Below are 21,472 nucleotides of genomic sequence, written 5' to 3'. Positions count from 1 at the left end.
TCTTCTTGATAGTTTGAAAGTCTGATTAAAAGATGTGGCCTTCAAAAAAACAGATTTTATTTAATACATTCTATTCTACATTCGATTATGCTCTTTAGAAAAAATAACAATGAACCATATTTTATTGATCATTGTTAAAGTGTTATCTCCTTACTTTCTATAATATATTAAGTTTTGCTATGATTTTTTTTAATGTGAAAGTTTTGTGTACTTTTTGTTCTCCTCTAAACCTTTTATTGTCTATGATAAGAGTATTATTCATTTATTAAAATTTTACACATATTCGGAAATTAAAAGTAGTACTGATTACATTTTGTCCAGTCAAGGATGAGCAAATCTATAAGGCCTTCCAGATTAACTTGGAAATAGTAAGAACTATTTAAAAAAACTCTACTTAAGGATTACAGTTAAACTGTAGACTGGAAAGCTGTTCTTACTGTCATATTACTACTTATTTAAAAGAAAAGAAAGGAAATTGTTCCTCCTGTAGGATTAAAATGCACAGGATCCTATGATAGTAGCTTAGTGGTATTAATTCTGCAATTCTGCATTGTGCAGAACAGGATTAAATTTTTTATTATTAGTTATTTATAGACTTCTGATATACCAGTAGGAAGTAGGAAGTTAAGTCTAGCACAGGGTTATAAAAGACAGGTTTTATCATGAGGGTATAAATAGTGACACCATAGGAATCAGACAAATGATGTCTGATTCTGTGAGCATATTTTGGAACTTTCCTTTTTTAGTAATATGTCAACAGAATTTGTGTAAGTAGTAAGTAGCTGACAGTGTCACAACTGATAGCCTCCCGATCCTTTTTTTCAGGCATTTCAGAGCTTCTGAGATATATTATAATGGTAAATTTGAAAGTATTTTGAAAAAGGTAAAAATACACACAAAATGAGGTATAACATTCTTTCTCCGAAATTCCACTCAAAGTCTACTTAGAGAGTTCAATTCTAATTTATGTGTTGCTCATTCTGGTAAAATAAGAATTCAATTCTAATTTTATTTTCCATCACTTGACATAGATTTATTTAAGAAAATCATCAATTAATTAACAGGCATTTATTGAGCACTTTTGTGAATTCAGCACTCTGCTGGATACTAACGGTAAGGAAGAGTTAAAGGAGAGATTCATAACATAACCCCCTTCAGGGAAATCTCAGCATCTTTGAGGAAGCTAATACTAACTCACAAAATTATTAAAAACCTATTAAAAAGTTTAATCCTGTAGGACTGAATACAAGATTATACAAGTATTGAGAACAGCAAGAACATGGCAAATTGTTAAACGGAAGAGATAAAATTAAAGTAGGCCTCAAAATGTGGGTCAAATACATGAACAGAAAGCAAAAAGCAGAAACTTACTAAACAAAAGCCAGAGTTAGAGTGAGCTTAGTATTAAGGTGCAGCAGTGAAATAATCAGCATGTATAAAGTATTGGTTGAAAAGACTGGAAAAATATGTATGGGTGAGTAAGGTAGTTTCAGATTATACAGTCTTTGAAGTAAGTCAAGGAGCTTGGAATTGGCTGCATAGTCAATAAGGTGCTAAGCAGGTGAAAAGCAATAGGAAAGTGATGTTTTAGGAAAATTTATTTGATAGCAATAAGTAAAACCGTTTAGAGTGAGAACTGTTATCTTGGGGAATGTGGTAACAATCATTTGATAATAATGAGGTGACAGAATTCTGGGCTACGGTAATAAGTATGGGAACTGAGACTAACTGGCTTTTGACCAACCTAGTAAAGAATCTGAGAAATTGGGAAAATGGTGATGCAACTGTCTGAAATGGCCTTTTTAAGAAGGTTACCAGGTTTATGGGGGAAGAGAAAGAATTCAATTGGGACATACTGAATTAGAAGTGGGATATAGTGAGAACGAGAGACTGAATGAGCAGTCAGGGTTTAAAAATAGATTTAATAACGCAGATTTCATAATTATCTGATTCCTTGAAAATAGAGGAGTTCCCTAAAGAAGTAATTACAAAGAGAAAGTAAGGGAAGACTCGGGACAAGACTAGCTTGGGGTCAAGAAGAGATAGAAAAGCCAAAGAGGCAGAGAAACATTTGCTATGTTAACATCATAGGTTTCATCTCACTGCACTCATGGAAATGATATATCTTCATTTCTTTTTACCAAAAAGTTGGTTTCCAGAATACTTCAAAGACTCACTTTGTTATACAGTAGAAACTAACACAACATTGTAAAGCAGTTATACTCCAATAAAGATGTTAAAAAAAAAAAACTCTATGATGTCCACAGATATTTCAAATTATTGCTTTAGGAGAATACTACCTCATTGTCATGTCCTTTTTTTTAAGACTAAAAAATCATAACTTGGAACAATGAGATACAATGTCTTCATTTTCAAGTCCTTGAAAACATTTTATTATCTGAACAAAAATTCTTTATTGGGTGATTTTTTTAAATAATCATCTGTCCTCTTCCAAGCTAGTTTTGGATACATAGAATCCAATTACAGAATGTAATAAAATTGTTTAAAGTATACAGATATATTAGAGGGAAAATACTTAAAAGTAAATATAAAATTAAAACTTTTGTAAAGCTAGGATAAAATTTCAAATTATTTTGCACAGTAAAATTAAATTCAGCAGTAAGTTTTATGTGGATGATTTTTTAAATTAGTACCAGAAAAACCTTGAAAGAATAATAGAGCAATTCTCACGTATGCTCACACTAAGTTTAAAAGTACAGTTGACCCTTGAACAACACAGGAGTTAGGGGTGTCAACCCTACATCCAGTTGAAAATCCGAGTATAATTTACAGTTGCCCCTCCATATACATGATTTCGTATCTGCACTCCCACATCTACAAATTCAGCCAACTGAGGATCCTGTAGCTGTAGTATTTACTATTGAAAAAAATCTGTGTGTAAGTGGACCTGCACAGTTCAAACCTGTGTCGTCCCAGGGTCAACTGTACACTGTTTTCAAAAATAAAAGTAAAAATCAGCATTATAGAATAAATTTAAATAAATTCCAGCGAAGTTCAGTTTTGATCTGAAATTTCTGAAAACTGCTGGCATTGAACACAGGTCACATATCAGATTCACATTTATGTTGGCTGGGTTGTTCTTTTTTTATTAGCTATTGCACACACACACTCATACACACACACACACAAATTAAAAATAACGTATCCATAAAGTGGCATATTGGTTCGCACTTCTTAGTTTTTTGAACACAAGTAGATAAAGAACATTGGGCTGTGCTTTGGGGGACACAAAATATCCTTTCTCTTTGCTGACAAAGTGAAAAATCATACAAGTTAAACCTAACAGAACGATACATTTCAAAAGAAAGGAAGAAAGAAAAGAAAAAAAAATTTGCAACACATTTCTGCTTTAAGAAGAGGCAGTAAATTAATCATTAATTTAGATAGTATTTGAAAACTCTAGCTGCTCTATTCCTTCCATTCATTTTCAAAATATCTAGCTATACCACAGTTGGGGAGAAATGATCTCTAGAAGTTTTTAGAGATAAAAATATGAATTGCTGTTATTATATTATGTAATATATATTTTATATATGTGTATCTATTATATGCACCAGTAACATAAACAGACTGGTATGGAAACGAACATACAGTTTTGCATGAAAAAAATTTTAAGGAAATTGAAGGCATGAATTTCAAAATAGTGATCCTTTTATTTTGTAAAACCTTGGGATTGTATATATCTTATGACAAGATATAATGTAGAATTCTGTTTTTATATAAACATGATTTCTTGACATTTTTATATAATTATGGATTTTTTACAATTTAGTTCTTGAAAGCTTTCATTGTCTTCCCAGGTGAAGGATATAGAATAAATGCTCTTAAGAAGCATATTTGAAGTTGAATTCCAAAGCTCAATCTAGGAATATCATACTGTGACCTTCACTGCTTACCATTCTTACTTCTCACAGGGGTAAAATCAAGCTGGAGCCTTCAAGAATGAAACTCTGGTGTTTTTTAACCAGCCAGAGGCTCGTGCCACCACTTTTACCCAGGTTACCCAAGCAAGTTGTACACGTACAATCACTTTCTAAATAAATTTTGACTGGCCTGCATGCTACTCAGCTACGTTCCTTCCCCTGCCATGGCAAGGAAGTGCTAGACGTGCCCAGCTGCTCTCTGCTGAATCGTGTGACACATCACAGCATGGTCAGGCAAGACGGGCAGTCCCAACACCGTTTTTGATTCTGTTAATGACTTTCCAGTTTAGTCTGTTTAGGCTTTTAAAAGCAATAATTGCATGCTCTATAGGATTTATATCTATTTTAAAACATGATAGAAATGTTTAAAGTTCAGAACTTGAGAGGATGCATTTTTTTTCTGCTTTTATTTCATTAAAATAAGACCACAACTTTTTGCTGTTGTTGATTCAGCCCTTATAAGTAAACTGTATTACCAAAATGAGCCTCACAGGGTTTGTTTGACAGTGTTGCCATTTTCAGATCATTATATTCAGATCTGTGAATATAATTTTCAACCCATCCAATTCATGTGCTCCAGATAGAAATGTTTGCTTTCATGTTTTGGGGGAAAGCCTCCATTAAAAAAAAAAGAGCAAGGTGATCATGAGATTTTGGATATGAAGGGCCATAGTCTGTATACATTTGGGCACTACATATCTTGGATTTTCATGTAGTTTGGGGAAGTTGTTAAGTCATGTGTCTGCCAAACCCTAAATGATCACTGTAATTAAAAAATGAAAAGCATCATGATACAGGGTAGGAAAAGTTCATTGCATCTTAATATTAAGTAATTGGTTCAGTGTACCCATTTTTTAAAATTTCTCTGATCTACATTAATTTCTCCCTAAATGTTCTACCCAAAACTGAGCAGGCAAAAAAGAGACTTGGAAAATTTCCTACTTTGGATTATTAATTATTGATTATAGTTTTATGAGGAATAAAGGATATCTCCAAAAATTGCTGTAGGTTTGTGGATGAAATAAATCTTTAGTTTATTCTCTTGACTCAACTTTCTCCTGTTACTGGAATCACAGCCAGAGTGAGTGTTCTTGCTTGTTTGTTTTTGGGCACACCACACGGCTTGTGGGATCTTAGTTCCCTGACCAGGGATCAAAGCCGGGTCCACAGCAATGAAAGCCTGAGTCTTAACCACTGGACCACCAGGGAATTCCCCAGAGTGAGTGTTCTTGAAGGCAAATTAAAAAGCAAAAGTGAAAAGTTCATGAGTATTAGCACTTTTCAAGGCTTTTGGTGAAAAAAAAAAAAACCTAATTAGAGCTTGGGGTTTGTCTGTAGGTTTAATTTATACATACTCTCTTCTTCTTTAGGGATAACTGAAAATTAGCTGTAAAATGAAACAAATTCAGACATAAAATTATAAATAAAAATTTTTCTAAAATACAGCCCCTGGTGATTTATGTAATTTTACTTAAAATGACTTTTTAGTTTTAGGAGTAAAACAAGATTATTAGTCATTGAAGAAAATCTGATTATTTTTTCTTCACAAGCAGGGCAGAATTAAATGGTACTGGAAAATTATCTTTTACACCATGTTTATAATAGGATTCCCTCTTTTTCAAAGTCGTTATGGAAACTTTGAAAATGATGCTTGACTAAGGTCCCAAGCACGTACCCTTCTAGAAAAGGCCCTGTGCTCCGTTTTCAGAATCTGGAGAGCAATGGGAGAATACCTCTAGCTTCCTATTTCTGTTACGTTCTCAGTGTCTTCCAAATGCTCTCTGAGAAACTGAATGTGGCACAGATGGGAGTGTGAATAGCCATTTTAAACCTATCTCAACCTTTAGAGAAAGGTTTTGGTGCTTCAGTGTACTTCTGCTGAAATAAAAATTAAGGCAAGTTTAGATGGAAATTTTGTATTATCTTCTTAACATAAACGAGCTTTTTCTTTTGCCTGCTGGAGGTCCTTTTACCTTATTCTTCAACTACCATATAATTATTGTCAGTTTCCTATATTATGTTCGTAGTAAGGCTCTTTTAAAATAAAAGGTGCATCAGGGGTGTTACACATTTAAAATATGTTAAGGCCAAACTAAATAGAGATGGTTTATATTTTTAACCATTCAATAAGTGGTCCAGAAAAAAAAGAGCTATTGGTTTTAGTCATGTTCCTCCTGCCTTGGATATGCAGCCCAGTGACCTCACTGTGTGGCTACCTGTCCTTCAAATGAAGTATCAGTCAAGATATGGATATACATATCCAAAAGATCAGACTAAGGCCCTGATAGATTGTGTAACCAAAAGATTTTCTTCTTTTACTTTCAAGACAAAACCCAGAAATTTTGAAAGAAATGGCTAGATTTTAAAGGCAGTCTGTAATGGCTGAATCTTTTATTTTTGCCTTTTGAATCATATAGCAGTTTGTGAGAGTCAAACATTTGATAGCTGACTGAAAATAAATGAAATGTGAGCGCATTTCGGTGGAAGTAGGCCAGTTGCTAACATTCTCTTCCATTTCTGAAAGTTAAATTTCACTATTTAATTGGATAAAAATTGAGCAATATTCACCATAAGGGGGGATTTCTATATAAGTTCATGTTATCAGGGGAAAATGGCCTTTCTGGGTGCTGATTCTGTCATTTCTTATAAGTAGTATTTGCAGCTAACCTTGAAAACTTCACATTCAGGTACCATGTCTTTGAGAACATGGTTCTTGGACCAGCGTGCGGCTTCCACAGCATTGCGCCGGGCTTCTGCTTCAGCCAGGCATGCTTCCTGTGGCTGAATTAGGCCTGGAGAATGTTGCATCTTCAAACCTGCTTTCCAGTGTGCATTTGTAGAGCATAAGTCATCATCCCTCTGTAGACTCAGTAGTTTCTACAAGGGATGGAAGAATCTAGCCTTAAGTGCCATAAAATATTGGACGGATAGGGAGAAAACAGTACAAGAAAACAAGTGATGAGCTTGTACTATTTGGTTTTATATGGAAGCTTTCTACTGTTATGCCTATATACCTAATTACATTTTTATAACTACTTCAGAACAAGTATTAATTTTAGTTATTTAGTATAGTCATCAAGTTCCTTAATGTGGAAAATTTCATTTCAGGTATCTTTTTTTTTTATCATTTTAGTAGCACAGCTATGGCAATTTAAAGAAAGTAAGTTATTCTTTGTATTTATCATCAGTCACCTGCTTTTAAATCAGTTATGTGTTTTTAAATAAAATTTGGAAGTCATTTTGGTATGGTTATGACAAAATGTATGACAAACTACCCTCTACCAGAGTATGAATGCCAAAATGTTGAACTTAATTAGGAATGTTTAGATTATGAAGATAGTATTATATCCATGTACAGAATTTTAAATGCTTAAGTAGTTTTCTAGGACCTAAATTTCAAAATTTTAAAATACAGTAGTAAAATTCTTTATGTTTCCAGTGACTAAAGCTTATCAGGCAGTATATCTTAATTGGTAAGTTGTTGTAACTTAATAAGAACACAGTCTAAGCTTTAATTTATAAATGTAGGTAAATTCACAACTTTAAAATGTTTATGTAGTTGATACAATATTTTTATAACTTCATAGGATAAAGTATATGTACCTTCTTATGACAAAAATGTGGCCTATGAAGATTATACCATGAATAAGCCTGACACTCCAACTAGCAGGAATTAACTTTATGCCAACTTTCATAGGAAAAGGAGCCTCCCACAAAACACTTTCAGTGGCAGAAACACTAGCCTACCAACTATTTTTTAAACCTTGATTCATCAAGTCTCTGTCTAAACATTCCTTAAGGAGTTTTGCAGAGCATAAGGTTAATGAGCTTATCCTTATAATCAGAAAAACTCCTGGATAACAGTGAAGCAATTCTGCATGTAAAATGGGTTCTGCTCATTTGAGAAGAGCAGAATACATGCAGAGTTTTTTTCCTTGTCTGTTTTCAAAAGACATGCTATGCTTCATAATGCCAGGCAGATAGAGGTAAACTAACTCACACACGGACCCTCTCTGCTTTACAATGTACATTACCTCCATAGCTATTTAGAAAATTGAAATTATTTGTATTTTAACATACTAAACACATTCACAAAAGTTTACAATCTAAAGACAGTACCAATAACAAAGACACATCCAGAGGTCGATACTTGGTAAATGGTGGATACAATTGCCATTCAGATTAATGGCTACCATCACTTGTGCTGTAAAGGATTTGCTTTAAATATTTGTATTTAAATATAAGACACTTGTGTAATACATGGCAGAGAATTATAATGCAAAAAATTGAACATTTCACAACTGTATTAACAGTGGTAAATAAGAAGTGAAGGGTGAGTATATTTTCTAAAGTTTTCAAATGGAAAAGTATATGTGTATTTGCGTGTGTATACATATATACTTATAACTTTCTTCCTTCAGATTTCTTTACTGAATGTCTGCCAATATTTTAGAGAAACATTTTGGAAATATGTGTTTTTATCACTAAAATATCATTAATAATTCCTATTCATTAAGAAAATGCATTTTCTAATACAACTAAACAGACTTCTGCAAAGGCCACAATTGAGTTACATATCAAAATGAAGAGATCAAATTATCTAAACACTATAATTCTCTAAGAGTAATAACAAAATGCATTCAATCATTCATTTTTCATAAATTCAACATAACCATTTAGTGTCTATTCTATGCTTGAATCTTTTGGTGTATAGATGTATATTTGTGTATGTGTGTACATTTTAATATATATGTATATATGTACATAAATATACAATTTTATGTATATATATAATTTATATATATATATATTTATGAGACTATTTGGTCAAAGCAAACAAGTATTATGGGCAAAACGTTCTATAAAATTTAGCATGGAGAAATCATAAGAAAGAAAGGCTTCATGGAAAAGGTGGATCGTGACCAGGCTCAGAAGAAATTATTCAGCTTGGATTGGCCAAAAGGAAGAAGAAACATGAAGCTTTTTATAACTAACCTCAAAATAATTTGGTTTCTTACTGGTTTTATTTATACAGTGGATATTATTGCTGCCACTCATCAAATGTCAGAGTGTCCAACTCATAAACCACCAATGAAATTGGAAGGGAAGAATTATCTAGTATTTTCTTGGTTATACCAGAGGCTGCTGCAATTCTATCCAGCAGTAGCTTTCCTGGGATTTTCTTAAAAGAATAAAGATATTCTGGCTGTAAGAAGCAGAAAAATCCTGAGAGAATAAAATATGTCTTTACCTTCCACCTCTCCAAAAAGTAGAGGATTTTAATGGTAAAAATTCTTGTACTCTAATGATCCTAAGAACCATAGGCCATAATTGATGGCCTAGCCTCTCTTTAGCATACTCCAGACTAGGAGATATTTTATTATAGAATTATATTTTGACTTAGGGTAACTTTCATAATATATTTAATTGGACATGGTTAACGTCACCCTCAAAGTAATACCACAGAAAATATCATCTGGACACTACTCTTCCATGTTCACGTTATAAAGTATTAAACTACATTTGCATGGTGATTTCAAAAAATCAAGAATTTTGAGCCAAATTTCCTCCAATATGACTGATGCTTAGGGAGTTATCCAGGTATTTTTCAGTAACACATTAACTCTTTCAGAGGGTTAGGGCAGAGTGACCCTATCACTCAGCTACTAAAGTTAATGGGGCCTTTGAAACCATTAACATGTCCATGTTCTTTCATTCTAAAAGTTTTACATTCCCTGGGTTGTGCTGTATGTCATATCTTTGCATCACTTTTCATAAAGCATTGCACATCCATAATGTCATCCCAAGTGGTATCAGAGTACTTATTAGATATTTATTCTTGCAACACTAAAGTGGCTCTTCCTAGCTACGTGGCATGTCACAATAATTTTTTTAAAGGAAAAATTCACAGCCTGATCACATGTTGAATTCGGAATATGCTCCTAATGAAAGTCTATACAGATTTTGAACAATGTCATTTATGAAGAAATTTCCATTTCGTTTAGAATTCTTTGGCAAGTATTGAATTCATTTAAGCAGTTCAAAAAAGGGAAAGAGAAAGAGAGATCTATCATTTTTCTGCTAGTAAAGTAAAAAGAAAATTATGTAAGCCGGAGAAAAATATAGCTCAAAGTTGAACTATAATGACTGTGACTAATGTTAATGTGCCACTCTTCCTTTCTAAAATTACAGAAACATGGACAGTAGTTACAGACAACTGGTAATGTTCTTTGCCCTCTGAAAATTTCCATTGAAGAGTGGAAATTACAATTTGATTTGAAGCATTTTAATTAATATAATCAATAGTGAATGTCAGCATACCAAACTTTTATCAAACTATTCTTGATTTGGCCGGAGTGTTGATGTATTAAATTATTTTCATATGGCATCCATAGACAAATAGAGATCATAAACAAGTTAATCAGTAAAATCACTCCCTTCCAAATCACCCACATTGAATGCTGTCTAACCATTTTTTGTCTGAATCAACATAGTAGTTACATTGTTTTAAACAATAGGACTTCAAGTATGTTAAATTATTAGTACACAATTATCAGTACTGTTAACAGAGTCAAATGCTATCACTACCACCATCATTTTTTCACACCATCACAGAGCATTTCCAAATTAGCTGAATAAAAGGGGAGAAAAATCACATCTTTGCAATGCGATTTTGTTTCCAGAAATTAAATGCAATCAGCTCATCTGAAGGAAGTACAGTTGATGTTGCTCTGCCCCGAGAAGGTGAACAAGCTGAAATTGAACCCGAGGAAGACCTTAAGCCAGAAGCTTGTTTTACTGAAGGTAAACAAGCTCTAATATGGTTAAATGCAATCTCCCTTCTTTCCTTACAGAGACTAAATATACCTCATTTGAAGGAAATATTTCAATGAAATGGTGAAGGCATATTTATCTTTGTTTTCCTCTTTTCTTCCAAAAAGTTAATTTATCTGTATTTCCTGATTATACTATAGCAGCTACTGTGCCTGGACAATTAAGATAATTTGACACGTCCTTTTTTTCATCCTCCAGAATGTGGAGAAGTGAACCCTAGAAGATAAATGGCATTCTGGAACATCATCTCATTATTGATAAAGCAATCCCTTCAGACCTCATTGGCAATGTTGTGATTTGATTTATAGATGCTGCAATAATTACACTCCATCTCTAACAGTTTCAAATGTGGTTAATTTGGGCTGTGACCAGAGCTGTTTGGGGATATAGATGTGCTCTAGAGCCTTGTCAGGGAGACCAGCAGTTATTCTCACAGTGACCAGTACAGTGGCTAGCACACAAATCAATAAAGGTTTGCTGATTCAGTGTGATTGGATTGAATCCCATAAGTAGTAACTCAGAGCAGAAGAGTGGATGGAAGTTTAGAAATAACATGAAAGCTAAGAGAGGTAGGACAAAGGAAGAGAGATACTGACTGACAAGATGAGTCATAGGTGTGACTAAGAAAAGCACTGAGGCTGAAAATAAATAGCTTGGGAAAACTGACAGTGGATGATACCTTGGGAGACAGGGGAATTTTCTGTGTGAAAAGAAGTGTGTAAAAATCCAGGATCACATCAAAAAATGAATAAACAATTTGAATATGCAGTTTTTCCCCAAACCTGAGAGATATTCTTGTCCATGATTGGCCTTGAGGCAAAGACAGATCCTAAGCAGGGTTAAAGAATGGAACCATTTATACTCAAGCAGCTCTTGGTAAAGTAATTCTTTGATTCTAGGTAGCTGGCTGATAATGTAAGTCTGAGAATGATTCACTATACAGGAGGGATGCTGAAGATAACTAAGGGATGAAGTAGCCAGTTGCTGTATAAAATGATGATCTGAGACTAGGACTGGGGAGGGAGGAACAAAGTTTATTTCTTCCTATTTAAGATTGAAATATATATTTCTAATTTATTATATTTAATGTTATCTTTTAGGATGTATTAAAAAGTTTCCATTCTGTCAAGTAAGTATAGAAGAAGGCAAAGGAAAAGTCTGGTGGAATCTGCGGAAAACCTGCTACAGCATTGTTGAACACAACTGGTTTGAGACTTTCATTGTCTTCATGATCCTTCTCAGTAGTGGTGCTTTGGTAAGTGTAACGCATTATTGGCAAGAATCAGGTTCTAGTGAAATAGCTTATCTCCAAAAATACCAGAAGCATACACTTAGTTTAAGGAGCAAAACAAGAGGTGTATTTGTACCTTGCAGAGCTTGGCACCCAGGGTTTAACTATGCAAAATTCATTACAGAATAAATTAGAACCATGAGCAGCCAGATGGAATTTCTCGTCTGGTGCTTTTCTAACAGATGTTTTCCTTACTGAGACAACCATTTCCAGGGACATTCTGTAACTACATTACCTTCCATGTCAAATCCCATCCAGTTCTCCCAAATAATCATAGTAATATTTATGGACTAAAAGTGTATTTTTTTATGTCTAATCAATTTATTCTTTCAAAATGAGCCAGATCATTCAGAGAATTGATGAAAGTAAGGTTGGAATAGGCCAAGTCTATCCCTCGTTAACAGAACTTCTAGATATTTTCTGAGTTCATATTACTTCTCTAAAAGCATGTCTTTGTAGAAGTAATTGAGATACAGATTTTGGGGTGAGAGGCAGAGAAGAAAGCACAAACTAAATCAGTAAAGATACTGACGTTTTCTTGCCAACATTTTCCATTAGTCTTAGTCTTCAGATTTCATCTGGTTCCACATTTGTCTGATACTAGCCAATATTTATCAAATTAGTGCTTTGTGCCAAGCATTCTACTAAGAATTTTATCAAGTATTTGGGTGGAGGCAAGCCATTCAAATAAAATAAAAGCATTCTTGATTCACAGGCTTTTGAAGATATATACATTGAACAACGAAAAACTATCAAAACCATGCTAGAATATGCTGACAAGGTCTTCACTTATATATTCATCCTGGAAATGCTTCTCAAATGGGTAGCTTATGGATTTCAAACCTATTTCACTAATGCCTGGTGCTGGCTAGATTTCTTGATTGTCGATGTAAGTATCCTAAGTGATTTTTATGAAATTATTCTTAAAAGAGGCAAGTTTGACATTTCATATATTTCTATAATTAAAACCTTGACTTTAATTAGACCCTAGTTTCACTAATTCTGACACAATTATGCAATTATCTTTTTTAAAAACTACAAAAAAATGCAAAAATGAGGTAAGTCTCAAGGGAAAGCAGTAGAAAAGGTCCTAAAAATGTGGACAGTGGTAAGAGAAAACACAGAGAGAGTTGTTCTAGGCCACAAGCAAATAGCTCTTCTTTTTCTGAAAATTAAGGATCTCAAGGTAAGGAATAGTTAAAAATCTGTTAATTGACAGATCTAGCTTATTAACAGTTCAATTGAAAAAAAATATCTCCAGGAGGCAAAATCAAGACATATTTGGGGCCAGGAATTGTCAGAATTGCACTCTAATCCCTTACTAGAGTGTATGTTACTAAATAATGTTAAAATAACCTATTCACTGTATTCATTCAGCCACAAACCCACAGAGACAATAAAATGTATTTCCATTCTTAAATCAGTAGTTAGATATCTCAGTAGCTAATGAAATATTTACCATGCAAAGAGATAGGTGTAGAAGCCCTGTTCTGAATCTGATTACCCTGAGGTGAACAGTCACAGGAACATTGCCAATAACAAGACCTGTCTGACTTGCAGCCTACTTTTTTATTCCAAGCAATGGACAGGCACTGGGGCAAAATGAGAGTCAACTGGTCCTTTGTAGTCTGTGATGTTCCATTGCACAAGGCTTCTCAGCCTCCTCCACCTCAAAAAGGTGCTTTAAGCACTATCTCTAGCTGTTTCCCAGCAATTATAAAGCACTTAATTTTTAGTTCTAACGCTTGCCACTATGAATCAATGATTGTCATTATGTGTGCATTCATTCTTTTTATCGTCTTTGACAAGTGTGGGCCTATCTAAATTCTACTCCCCTTTCTCCCATACATACATACTCGAAGTTCTATAACCAAAATGTGTTCAACCCTTTGAGTTGAGACGAAATCTGGTGCCAAGTCACTATTAATAGATCAGAAATGACTTCCAACTTCCCGTGTCTGGTCTTTAATAAATAATAGAGATGAATCTCAATACTGTCCTGAAAAGCTTCCAAACAGGGAAGTTTAATATTTTCATATTCTGCAGATTGAACGGACCTTAAAGAATATCTACGCTCTATTCTACACAGTCTTCTAAACAATTTATTGTAAACTAAAGCCTCAGTTTGAAGAATTTTCCTTAGATAGCACAACTACTTAGTAACAAAGTTGAGATTAGTGTCCTAATTTCCTAAATCTCAATTCAGTGCTCCTTTACCCTATAGATTTCTTATCTAACTCGTACAAATGTTATATTTATATTTTCATACTGGCTTTGGAATTCAGCATTTATGATATCCAGCTTTTCCCTGAAATGATGGGACACGAAACACATAATATTCTCTGGTTCAAAAAACTTTTGTCATGTATGAAGATCACTTAAAAATGTGATAGAACTTCTCCAGAAAATTCTGAAATTTACTAAAATATTTTCATTAACTGAAAATTTTACATTCACTGAAACACTTACTACATTGTACTTAAGTCCGTGTATTTCCCTCATATAGAAGAAATAAATGTGATGCAAAAATCTGCCAAGGTTTTGTATCATGTTTGAATCCTTAGAAAGCTAATATAGACACTTAGTTAGCTACAGAATAATGTCAAAGAATGGTGCCCCCCAAATTACTTCCATTTTAGTAAGTTTAAATTAGTAAAATGGAACTGAGTACCTTTGGGCAAGTTATGCAATCTTAAATGGATCTATCTTCCTCTTTTCCCAAAGCAGGGACTAAAATATGTGAATTCGGGGCTTCCCTGGTGGCGCAGTGGTTGAGAGTCTGCCTGCCGATGCAGGGGACATGGGTTCATGCCCTGGTCCGGGAGGATCCCACATGCCGCGGAGCGGCTGGGCCCGTGAGCCATGGCCGCTGAGCCTGCGCGTCCGGAGCCTGTGCTCCGCAACGGGAGAGGCCACAGCAGTGAGAGGCCCGTGTACCGCAAAAAAAAAAAAAAAAAAAAAAAAATATGTGAATTCATGTAACCTCAACCAACAACTTGTTCTCAGACCACTGGGTCCAATAAGCTAAAGTAAACAGAGTTAAAACAGTTTTTGAAAGTACAAGTAAAACATACTTAAAAGGGTTTCACAGTCCATAAGATAGATTGCTATACCAACTAAGCAGTCACAGAAAGCTCAAAACAAAACAAAGCAAAACCCCAAAAACTGAAGTATAAGTGAAGTAACTTCAAACCAGAAGAAATACACTTTTAAACCTGGAGAAATTTATCTATGTAAAATTTATCTATCTTCAATTCCCTACCTAAAAGTAAAGGTATTGGGTTATCTCTCCAACCTCCATTAACATTCATTCATTGATCTAATAAATATTTTGAGCACCTAATAAGGGCCACATGCTATTTTAGATAAAGAAGATATGAACAAGACAAATCAAGCCCTGTTAGATCTACAGGATCTAACACTCTAGGAGAGACTGGAACAGACAGTAAAGATGTAAACAAATAAAATCCAAAAATAAGATAAAAGCAGATGGTGATCACTACTATGAAAGAAAACAGGATAACAGGATAGAGAATGACTGCAGAGTGGGGAGCAGGAGAGTTTTACCCAGAGTCTCTATGGAAGGTGTCTTTGATGAGGTAAATGATGAGAAGGTAAATGATGAGAAATAGTGTCTCAGTACCTGTGGGCTGCTGTAACACAATACCATAGACTTAGTGACCTGTAAACAACAGAATTTATTTCTCACAGTTCTGGAGGCTGCAAAGTCCCAGAATAAAGTGCCAGCAGATTCAGTGTCTGGTGAGAGCCTGCTTCCTGATTCATAGGCAGCAGTCTTCTCGCTGTGTCTTCACATACAGGAAGGGGTAAGCAAGCTCTCTGGGGTGTCTTTTATAAATAAGGGCACCAATCTCATTCATGAGGGCTCTGCCTTCATAACCTAATACCCTACCAAAGACCCCACCTCCAAATACCTTCACACTGGGGATTAGGTTTCCACATATGAATTTTTGGGGGGACATAAACATTCAGTCTATAACAATGGGACAGTTATTTGAAGACCTGAGGGAATAGAAAAGAACAATCTCAAGGCGCCGAAGTATAAGCCAGGGACATTCAAGAGACAGAAGGAAAACTGTTGTGTTTGTGTGTGATGAAACACGGGCAAGAGACACTGAATTCAGAAAGGCACCTAGAGGCCATGGTAAGAAGTTCATGTTTTACTGTAATTTAATGTATATTGTACATATTATGTAATTTAATGTATATTGATTACAGTTACAATGGGAAACTCAAGGGAGAAAGGGTGAGCAGGGATCTGTTCTACTGTTTTTAAATTATCACATCTGGCTATGGTGAAGGAACAGCAAAAAAGTCAAAGCAGGGAGACCAATTAGGGAGCTGTGTTAATAATCTAGGAAAGAGAAGATTATGTCTTAGACTAAGGCAATGAGACTTACTGATGAACTGGCTGTATGACATGAAGAAAAAGGAGAATTCGATAAACAGAGTTTCTTTCAATTTGAACAAATGGGTAGAAGATGAAACCATTAACTGGAATGGATAAGATCAGAAAACAGGCTTGACAGGGCAAGCAGATGGTAGGTGGAAGAGGGATGTACTAAGTTTGAGATGCCAATTAGACATTCAAGAATACACGGTGAGTTTTACCCAAGTCTCGAGTTCTGAAGAGAATCTAACACCTGATTATGGATTTGGCAGTCATCAGGAAAGAGATGACATTTGAAATCATGAACCTGGATTAGCTCACCTAGGGAGAGAATGCAAGCTGACAAACAAAAGAGCCCAGACCAAACTCTGGAGACACTTCAACATTTAGAAGTTGGGCAAAAGAGAAGGAACCAGTAAATTAGATTGAGAAGTAGCAATTAGAAGAAAAAGGAAAACAAAATATACATGGTATCACAGAAGCCCAGAGGAGGATAGTTGCGTTTTTCCAAAGGAGAGGTGATCAATTTTGTGATCAAAAGGCTGCAAGGAGGTCAAGTGACAGGAGTACTGAGAAATGACACTTAGATTTGGCAGAATGGACGTCATTGCTGTCATAGTTAAGAGATGTCTCATGGAAGTATGGGGATAAAGTACTAGAAATATTGGTAAGATTGAAGAAGAATGGAGGCGAAGAGATAGAGACAGCAAGTATGATAATTCAGGTTGGAATCAAGTAGGACAACTTAACCCATGCCTTTGTTGTCAGAATCGCACACTAGATGGACCACTTTTTCTAACTCTGTATAATTATTTTCTCCTATCCAAAGGCAAAAGATACTATATTCATATGAAAACCAAACTATCCTGTATTATAACTATACAAGCTATACTTTAGATGCTATTATTATCCATAGAATGAATTAAACATGTGATCATAATTTATTGAAAAAAAAATCACATTTCTTGCGGTCCTTATGGATTTTTGCATAAGTGTCATCCCTAAGAAAATTCATTGAGCATCTATCATGACAACTTCAAATTTGGTTCTAAATTATCCTAAGGTGCTAATGTTTCCAAAACACACTCTTGGTAAAGATTCAACCATCATGAAATATTTATTGTCCACAAGTGATTTCCACTTTAGAGACAGCACAGGTTGCTGATGTGGTTGAAGTGAGATGCTTGATGTCTGCTACTCAGACATCCTGCTTGCTCAAGGGCTCCTTAGAATCCTCATCAGCTGCTCTGCCGAAGTGAACAAAAGCAGAATAGGGACATTTTCTGATTCTAGTATGTATTTACAATTGCCATCAACCTCTAGAATCAGGTGATCCTGGCTGTTCTTGACATTTATTTTTGACATATCAGCATCCTCAATAATGAAGCCAGAATTGTTATTAATATTAGTAGCCACAATAAGATGCCTAGTCCTGAACACTTACTGTGGGAACAGCACTAATTCAGAGCCTTACCTAATAATAATAAAGAAAACTGGTAACCCTGATTTAATGCTTACTGTGTACAACTGCTGCTAAAATCACTTTACATGTTAATTCATCTAATCTTCAAAACTCTATGAGTTAGAAACCATAATTATTCTCATTTTGCAGATGGGGAAACTAAGACAAAGAAAAGTTGTTACTTGTAAACACAGTAAATAAGGAAGAGGCTAAGCTGGATTTTGTAACCAAGGAGTCTGGCTCTAATGACTGTGCTTCCTAACCACTACATTACCAACCTCATTATCAGTATCTCTTTTTAATTATACAGTATTTATTAATCCTCATAACAATCCTGTGATGTAATTCTTATTTTTATCTCTATTTTGCTACTGATAAAATGAGGTTTAGAGATGTCACATAGCTGTTAGGTCAGAGGTACCTCTGTCTAGCACTGTGCTCTTTCTTTGCCCCATATTTTTCAACAGAGCACAGATATACGTAAAATGTCATGTTGCACTAGTCAAAGAGTTCCCACATTACACTCTGAAGGTGGCTGCCTTTGGTGGTGGTGAATGAAAACAATAAGATGCCTTGCTAATATATACACACCTGCCTTGAATTTCACCTGGAGCTCTTGTGGAAATATTTGATTAACTTAAAAACTTTGAGGTAAAGGAACTGAATAGCTATAAATTATTGTCATTTCATATCAATTTCTGATCTCTCTTCAAACATACTTCCATGTAAACAGTCTAGTATGTGCTTTGGCTTTTTCTACAAATGTCTCCTAATAGGAATGACTCACTTTGTTCCTTTTCAGTAAGAATTTAATTCTTTTAGCATTATCAATTTATTAATAAGAAACATTTTTCACTGGCTATGTTTAAAGAGATAATCCTGTTAATTTAATAGCATAAATTCTATATTCCAGTTTTTAAAAGATTATGACTTTTGGCCAATACTGGTCTTCCCTTAAACCCCAATTCACATTTCTAATTGCTTCCTAGATAATTCTACTGATCCTCCTCCTGACTGAGTACATTCATTACTTTTTCCCTCCAGTCATGCATTTCTTCCTGAATGTCCTGTTTAGTCTGGTAGTGGTATATTTATGAAGCTAAGCTAATCTTCAGCCTCTCCCTTTCTTTCACCCCTCACAGTCAATCAATCAGCAAATTCTACTTCAAATTACCAACTAAAAAATGAATTGGAGGTCTGGACCCTCCTCTTCAACAACACACCAACATCACAATGACTAACTAGACCAAGCAATGGCTTTTATTTCTTTTAACATCTTTATTGGGGTATAATTGCTTTAAAATGGTGTGTTAGTTTCTGCTTTATAACAAAGTGAATCAGATATATATATACATATATCCCCATATGTCTTCCCCCTTGCATCTCCCTCCCACCCTCCCTATCCCACCCCTCTAGGTGGTCACAAAGCACTGAGCTGCTTTATAAATGTTCTCCCTGCCTCTCTAGTCATGACCTCATTAAATATCTCCCTTAGGAAGATCCACATGTCTCTTTCTTTTTCTAAAAGCCTTCCCATGGGATATCGTACCAGCTCATCACTGCTAAGATTCCAAGCAGTGACACTGAAGGCAGATAAGGGCTCTCATGTATAATATTAATAATGATTAACCTTTGCTTTAATTAATTTAATCATCACAACAACCACTGAGGTATCCACTGTTATGATCCCAATTTTGTAGATGAGGAAACTGAGACATGGAGTAATTACTTAGCTATTAAGTGACTATATAACATATGTTCATTAAGTAAAATGTCAAAAACAATTCCTATTTTCCTAGAAAAAAACAATAATTAAACCTAAGAACAGATTCACAATTATATACCCCACAAGTAATCATGCTCACTATCAATCAGACTAGCACTTTTACCAGTATTTTACCAGTAGAATACTTGATTAAAGATGATGCCTCCATTAGTAAAGATACTGTGATTTATCTTCTCAACATGAATAACATATAGCATTATATTGCTTTAATCATCTTGAAATTACTGAATTATGGAATTCCAGGCAAGGAAGTAAACTTAGAAATCACCTGATTCAAAGTCCTCATTTTTTTAAAAATGGTGTTTGCAATATTTCAATGAAATTCCTATGGAACCCATGGTGTCTACATGCCACAGTGCAGTCCCCAGCGATGCACCACCAGAATTTACTCATCCATTCCCCAGGAATGAGCACTTAGATTATCTCCAGTTTCCCTCTGCCACAAATACCATAATTACCAAGATGCTCACTTTTACATGTCTGGTGAGCATTATGAATTTTCTAATCATGTAAAAAGTTATAGACAAATAAATAAACTATAAAAGCCTAAGATAAAAGTAGGAGAATGTCAAAAGCAAAGAGGCAGGCTTGAGTTACAGACTTCCGTTACATAAAAGTGTAAGGACTTTCATTCCTGACTGACATTGCATACGAACTGCTCTTCACTTCTCAGACACTGGATGGTCTTCACTCTATTCCTACTATAAACGTTACCCATCCCAGCTGATCAAACCCTGCCATCTCCAGTATCCTCAACCTCCCATCTTCGTTAAGAGCCCTCTGCCACCACTTCCATGGAAGATTTGTACCTGTTCCCTCACCATCACCTGAGCCCCATTTTAGAAGCTGCTTAGCCGACTGTTCTGGAGTAGAAGGAAGGAGGTATGCACTTAGCAATCTGAAACTCCAGGTGCCCTTCTCTAGGAAATACTGAGTTAGTCTACATGCTATTTAAACCCTATGGTACTATTAATGGAAAACCCTCCATTGCATGATGTATTAAAGAGGCTTTTGTGGTCTCACAAGGAAACCCAACCACAATGTGGATTATTGTTGCTACGTTCTGACCTCTGTAACAAATACAGATTTTACTTTGTAAGTCGTGAAGGAGTATTACTCCATTCTGCTCTCTGGCAGGGCTGGAGAAGGGTGGGTGAAGGGACTCAAGCATGTCCAGCTTCCCTATACAGAGACTTTGAATCGATTCTGTTTTCAATGCCATCCATTACCGCCTGTTTTAGAAGAACACAGGGCCTCCATGTCCAGAAATTTTCAGAGTCCATTGGAACAATTTGACTTACTTCTTCAGGAACTTGGGTTTCTGCTGCTGCTTTTGCTCTGCTGAGAAAGTAATCATTCCGGTGTGCTTTATTTTTTCAAACTCCAGAATTTTTTTAAAACTCTCTTCCTTCTTGTCTCTTGCATTCTCTTTGTATTCTTTTGCTTTCCTTCGAGCTAAATTTCAATAAGGAGTATAAATAAATATGTTGTTCAAACAAATATATTAAAATGAAAGTTTAGAGGGAATTTGTATGTCATACTATTTGGTTAATGACCTTTTTGTTACTGATTTGTACGACCTCCTTTTACATTAAGGAAATTTACTATTTTGTCACATGTGGTATGACTATTTTGCTGATTTGGGCTTTTGTCTCTTGAGCTTTTTTTTTGTCATGTGAAAATGTTTTCATATTGGTTTAGTCAAATTTATCAGCCTTTTTCTCCCTTTTTGGTTTTTCTCATG

At 35.0% G+C, this 21,472-nt stretch overlaps 1 protein-coding gene across 4 annotated transcripts in view; it reads left to right on the top strand.

Annotated features, from left to right (window-relative positions):
- LOC101289367 (sodium channel protein type 3 subunit alpha) overlaps nt 1-21,472 on the top strand; it is a 113,212-nt gene that overhangs the window by 77,022 nt on the left and 14,718 nt on the right. For all 4 annotated transcript variants that reach the window (XM_004283601.3, XM_004283604.3, XM_049712049.1 and 1 more), the window contains 3 exons: nt 10,628-10,748; nt 11,879-12,033; nt 12,785-12,958. In XM_004283601.3, coding sequence (XP_004283649.1) covers nt 10,628-10,748; nt 11,879-12,033; nt 12,785-12,958 — 450 coding nt within the window. The remainder of the gene's footprint in view (nt 1-10,627; nt 10,749-11,878; nt 12,034-12,784; nt 12,959-21,472) is intronic.

This window comes from Orcinus orca, chromosome 7, assembly GCF_937001465.1.
Source record: "Orcinus orca chromosome 7, mOrcOrc1.1, whole genome shotgun sequence".
Lineage (NCBI taxonomy): Eukaryota > Metazoa > Chordata > Mammalia > Artiodactyla > Delphinidae > Orcinus > Orcinus orca.
Note: the sequence above shows the minus strand (reverse complement) of the source record. Positions and strands in the feature narration are given on the sequence as shown.